The sequence below is a fragment of the Motacilla alba genome, chromosome 1 (genome assembly GCF_015832195.1).
Source record: "Motacilla alba alba isolate MOTALB_02 chromosome 1, Motacilla_alba_V1.0_pri, whole genome shotgun sequence".
Taxonomy (NCBI): domain Eukaryota; kingdom Metazoa; phylum Chordata; class Aves; order Passeriformes; family Motacillidae; genus Motacilla; species Motacilla alba.
The window spans coordinates 106,152,878-106,158,877 of NC_052016.1; the positions used below are offsets into that span (position 1 = coordinate 106,152,878).

At 41.8% G+C, this 6,000-nt stretch overlaps 1 protein-coding gene across 2 annotated transcripts in view; it reads left to right on the forward strand.

The window, feature by feature from the left end:
* The window catches only part of LOC119701111, a 19,370-nt gene extending 13,652 nt beyond the window's left edge, over nucleotides 1–5,718 (forward strand). Inside the window, exons 3-4 of one of the 2 annotated variants that reach the window (XR_005257004.1) lie at nucleotides 20–67; nucleotides 5,531–5,718. Coding sequence is in view for 1 of the 2 variants with exons in the window: in XM_038137214.1 (XP_037993142.1) it covers nucleotides 20–65 (46 nt within the window). In the remaining variant the exon portion in view is untranslated. Of the gene's footprint in view, nucleotides 1–19; nucleotides 186–5,530 lie in introns of those variants that run through there. The other variant, XM_038137214.1, reaches the window with a different exon arrangement.
* The last annotated feature ends 282 nt before the right edge of the window (nucleotides 5,719–6,000 follow it).

Sequence of the window (6,000 nt, forward strand, 5' to 3'; positions counted from 1 at the left end):
GTTTTTTTTTCCTTTTCAGAACTTTCTCTGTCTTGTCTGAATACTTTTCATGTGGAGGCCTTTAAAGGTGCGTGTAATAATATGTTATCTACCACAGCAATTGTAGCTTGCATTGTGAAAGCAGGAAAATGTTAAATACTTCAACATTAATTTATTGTAGAGTATCTTAAAATATGCTCTAGAAGACTTTTTGGACTACCTTGAAGCAGTAGACCCCAGATGCACTTCTCAGTTGGCAGGTAGAGACGAACACAGCTAGTAGGTCCCACCCGAATTTTAGGCTGGGACCTGGATCAACATGGTTTCAGTTTTGGTCCCACTCAGGCTCTGTGAACCTTGCTTCCCACAGAAAGCTGCCCAGTGCTTTCCCACAGATCTCCCAGTGAGGCAAAGCAAGGGGGCAGGACTGAGGGGCAGAGGGGCTTGCGGGGAGCCTCGCTCATGGAGGGCTCACGGGCTTAGTGTGAGCTCAGAGGGGGAAGGAAAATAAAGGGAAGAAGACAAGGTTACAGCAACACATCTCTGGGTGGTACAACGTCTGTGGGTGGTAGAACTCTGGGGCCCAAGCTAAATTTTTCTCATTAATATAGTGTGACTGGTTATTGTCAAAAAGCTCAACTTTGCAGTCACTGCTGGCAAAATATTTGGGAGTGTGGTGAAGAGGAAAATGCTTAACTTACAATCTAGCACTGCAAAGCAGAGTGTGATTTGATGCATTGTATAACAAGTGGACAAAGCATAGTATAAGACAATGCCTCAGAAAATAGTCTTAGAAAAACAGATGTAAAATACAACCTGGTTACCTGACTTACCCTCAGCTGATTTAGTCATGACCAGGACCACAGATGTTCAAAATCTGAAAGGTGAGCCTTATTTAAGGGAAGGCAACCAGTGCAATTTCAGTTGCGCAACTGCACAGTTGTATATTGAGACTATCCTCAGTGTTCTCTCCAGGGTTGATGGCAGGGAAAAAAGCAGAAACAGGAGCTGGATGTAGCAATTTCTAGCTTCCCCTCTTGCAGTGGATTCAAACTTTTGACTGGACAAAAGTGTAGAGGAGTCCAAGGCAAATGTACCTCCTGGTATCCCTTGATTCTGAGTACTGCATTTCATTTGGAGATTTTCTTGTCAGTTATGCACTTGCTAAGCTTCAATCCTGTCCTCCTTCCTGCATGCATTGTAAACAGAAAACTTGGTTGAGAAAAAGATGAGAGTGGTGAAACAATGATTCAGCTCTTCCTCAGTTCCTCAGGATTTTCAGTTCCCTGCTAACAATATAGAAGCATTATTTTTACTGTCTTTATTGGAAAATCCATATGGAAATTTTGCAAAGTTCATGCTAGTACTGGAAACTAGCATGTTGGTTCAAATCCAAAACTGAATACAGTTTTGTGAAGTTAGCCTGGGTCCCCAGAGACTTGGTTCCTCTTGCTACAAACACAAAAAGTTGTGACCTTACTGTAACCAGGATCTCACACATGTTCCTACATTACTTAAATGAACACATCATAGTTTGTGCTAATGCCTAATCTATTTGCAAGCAAACATCTTGGATAAAATCTTGAAGTGAATAAAAAACTGGGTGTAGCTAATGCTGGGCTACCCAATATAACCAGATTTATTATTCAGTTTTATGAAAATCTGTTTCCAGTAGACTTTTGTCCTCTGGCTGATTTACATCTATTGAGGTTCAAGTTCTGATCAAGTGTTGGCTTTGTGTTGTGTTTTCCCAGCTTCATCTTCTGTATATTCACTGGTAGGGCCTGGCTTTATAAGCTCTGACTGCAGCCTTCCCCACTGTGGCACCATGGCTTTTCTCCTACACTGACCAAGAGCCTTTTCCTCCCAGCCACCAGCTTTCATGAAACAGATTTTTGTGACACCTGTGCCCCCTTACAAATTTTGTTGGCACCTGTGAATGAGCTCAGATCTCAAACAGTCAGTCAGAGGCAGATGGAGAGTTACACACATACAATGTGGTTGCACAAGTGTAATTTCCTTTGGAAGCCAGACAAAAGGGGAAATTCTCTCAAAGTGCATTTTACGAGCCTGAGTATTTTTACTCTTAGGCTATTTTAATCCATGGTGTCCAGTCTGAATAAAATGTATCAGCAATCCTGCTTATACTGTGCTGTTTTGCTGGTGGGGGCCTTGTGCAGACCAACCATTTAGAAAAAAGTTCCCTAAGTGTACAAAGGTTTAAAGATGAACCACATCTTTGTCTGTGGGAGCTAAGCATCAGTAGGTGTTAATTCATGCTTTGCTAGTGGAGCTTTGTTCAGTAGCAGTGATAAACACAGACTGGAGACAGACTCCATGCTATTTTTATGAGACACATTATTTTGATGCCTTCTTCACTTAATGGTCACAGACGATCATAGGATGAGTGTTGATATATCTATTGTAATATTATGGCACACATTAAATCCTTGCCAACCCAACTGTGAAGTCAAGCATTATTATTTCAGATGTATCCTGACTACTAGAAAAGTTACTAATTCTATCTTGAGACTAATGGCCTTTCTTCCAAACAAGTTAAACCTACCTATGCCACTTTTCTCTAAAACAAACAAACAAACAAACAAATTCTTCCCAATGGTAGCAATATCTGTTCCTTTACTTGGTTGTCTTGCATTTTTGCCAGATGAACTTCTTTGACATTAGTGTTCCTGTGAAGCTAATAGAATACTTCTATTAATCCCTATCCTTCTCTTAAGTATTTCCATCCCTAAACCATGCATACCTTTGCTGAAAATCAGAAAACTATGCAGCCAATTCTGTTAGCAGACCACCAAGAGCATGGCCTTCACTTGTGAAAACAGCTGGGGAACATGCTTTGTCAGCAACGCAGCATAAACAATCTCTGTTATTTTATACAGCATCTTTTTTCTGCTCTGGTAATAACAATGTGAGTTTTGTTAGTGACTGTGGCAGGATTTTGCTTGTTTATGGCTTTTTTTTTTTTTTTTTTTGAGTCACAGCACTTCATAACAATCCCCAGCTCTGCATTTTACTCCCTAGCACTTTCATCAAAACCTCCAGAGAGTGTGCTGGAAGTAGTTTTCCCCACAAGCTTCCTTTTTGATTAGAAATTCATGCTTTCGAACTGAAAATCACCTCTGTTCACCAGAGGAAAGAAATAATTTATGGCCAGGTTCATTTAACAGTGCCTTCTCACGAGCAAACGTCAAACATTTTGTGAAGGACGGAGTTGCCCTCCCTGGAATTCCTGGTCAACACCGAGGCTTTGCTAAGACCTGGCCTGCACAAGATGCTACTACTGCTCTTTCCAGAGATGCTGGGGACTCAGGGGCATGCTCTGCTACAGAGCACAGCTCCTCTCAAGCTCTTATTCTCTCCTGAAAACCTTCGGTTATGAACAGAACCCAAAGAGTTCCCAGGGCAAAGTGACATGACCACAGCGCCATGCAATGTTTATCTAAGGGCCCCTTCCAGAGCTCTGCTGATGCCTCAAGCACTGGGATATATTTAGCCCCTATCTACTATGCAGAAGCATCTCCTGTTTTGTCTGGTGCAAAATGTTTGCTTTTTAACTTCCTTTATTCTGTAGGATTTCTTTAGTGAGAGGATCTGTCCTTCTTTCCCAAGTGGCTGTCCCTAGCTCTCATGCCTCCAGGTTTTGAGGCAATGAAACTACCCAGCTTCTCTCTCAGCACCTCCGTGAGGGACACGTGTCACAATAGTGCAGTCCTTGAGCTCAAACACTTCAAACATTTCTTATTCTGTTTTGAACCCATGCCTATCAAATGTATTCTCCTAAAAAATTATAAACAGTCCAACACATTTCAAATACAGCAACTGTTTCTTGCCTCTTCCCCATGCATTGCTGCTGCCACAGTAATGCTGAGTTCACATAACAACTTTGTGAGGACAGAAAGTGACACTGTCCTGAGTTTCACTTGTTTATGCCTGGGCCTCTGTGGCTTTTCCTTCTTGTCACTGTCAAAGGGATGACATTATCATGGACCAACAGCCAGCTCAAAAGGAGGAAGAATTTGAATTGGTTTTACACTGATAACCCAGTCATTCTCTGATGCAATGTAATCCCTCAGTCCCAGGCAGAACCCCTTAGGGGTGACACTGCTGTCCTTGCCCCATACAGATCCATATATGAAACCTTCTCAGCAAATGATGTCCCAGTGTTTTCATGCAGCTGTTGGTGTCATCTGGGTCTCCTGACAGGAACTGTGCCAATCCCTCCAGTTCACCATCTCAGCTGTCCGTCTTTCAGCCTTTTATGAGCATCTCTTCCAGGTCTCTGGTTAAAGATGAACTTCTCACAGGTGTGGAGCACACCACTGGTGTCCCTGGCACAGTCTTGCACAGTCCCAGTGGAGATTTTTACCAACTGATCCAAATGACTGTCAGAGTCACAGACAAGGAAATGAAGGAAAAGCAAAGGGATGTGGCTGACTCAAGAGCAAATCCTTCATTCACCCCACACTGCTGCCTTCCCTGCAGGCATGTCTAGGATAGGAATGAACCACAAGTTTCTGATTCATTGCAAAATCTCTCAATTAGCTGATACTGAGGGATTTGCCTTCACCCCAGTGCTATGCTAAGCTCCAGGCAAAAGATGCTCTGATCCCAATTTCTGCTGCTTCTGCTCACGCCTCATTTTTTCCTGTTAGCCAAACAACAGAGTGAGGCAAACAGGCCTATTAGTGGTAATGTTTTCTATATTTTCTGAGAAGCTGGCATTACCTGCCTCAGCCTGTTGTGTGTGGGAGGGACCTGCTGGTCCCGCTGTGAATAACCACCACTGGTTTTGTGTAGCTGAGCAGAGTGCTGAAAAGCTGATGATGAGAAATGTGCCTCCCACCCAAAACAAAAGGCACAATCTCTGGTATCATTTACATAGCTACCTTCAGAGTTGATCCTGACTGTATCTGTGTTCAGTTTTTTAAATAGCAGCACTAGAAAAGCATTTACATAAGCAGAGCATCCAGAATATGCTATACAAGAATAGCCATATCTGACAATCATTAAATGGATTTTTTTTAATGGGAAAGTGTATGTGTGTACATTTTATTAGAGTTTGGGGGACAATTTGCCTCAGAAGTCCAATAAATAAAAAAAGCACAACTCTCCACCATGAACTTTATGTGCTATTATATTGTTGAACTATCTTGTGGCATGAAAATTCAATTTATGTTTTACACATAATTTATTTTCTATTTAAATGGCTTTTTAATTACTCTCTAGGCAGTAAGCAGAATCAAATATAATTTATGGCTCTTTTAGTAACAAACCCATTGTACATTTTCCTACAGAGCTGAACACACCAGCAAGGCAATGTTGAAATAGCTTTTATTCAGGCAGCTCTGATGTTTTCTGAAGAAAATGTGTGCCAGGTCCACAGCCCTGAGAGTGAGAATGCATCTTTGTTTTAGGAACGATTCACATACAAATACATAAAATGCCCTCCCAGACAAAAGGAACGGGGCTAGCGAGGCTTTTGGAGAGACTGCACAGCACAATAACACAGCAATTGGTATTTTCATTTCAGTGTTGGCTTTTGCTCTGAAGAGAAACTGCCACAGTGCACCAGACACGAATAAAAATCATCATGAGTAAATAGCAGGCTATTTATTTGGAGGTCATACTTCCCTACCATCATTCAGCACAATGAAGTTACCTGTAAGTTAAATAAATTAAATACATTTCTCATTTGTGTTTTTATGCCTAACGCCACAGTCCCTGATGCCATGCAATCATCTAATGAAAGACAGATGCTGCTTTAAAGATCTTGCAGCTGAAACAAACTACACACAGACATGGAAGGTGTAATAGAGATGCTGAGTTATCAGATATTATTAATTTAATGTTTGGGTTCAGAGCCATCCCAGGAAATTTTTTTCTGAAGTGCTGCAATTAGGAAAAGAATCACCAGGGCCCCATCTAGAAACAGTGGAGAGGGAAAGTCCTTGCAGAGGGGGATCCAGAGCTCAGCTCAGCCCTGAACAAAAGAAAGATGAA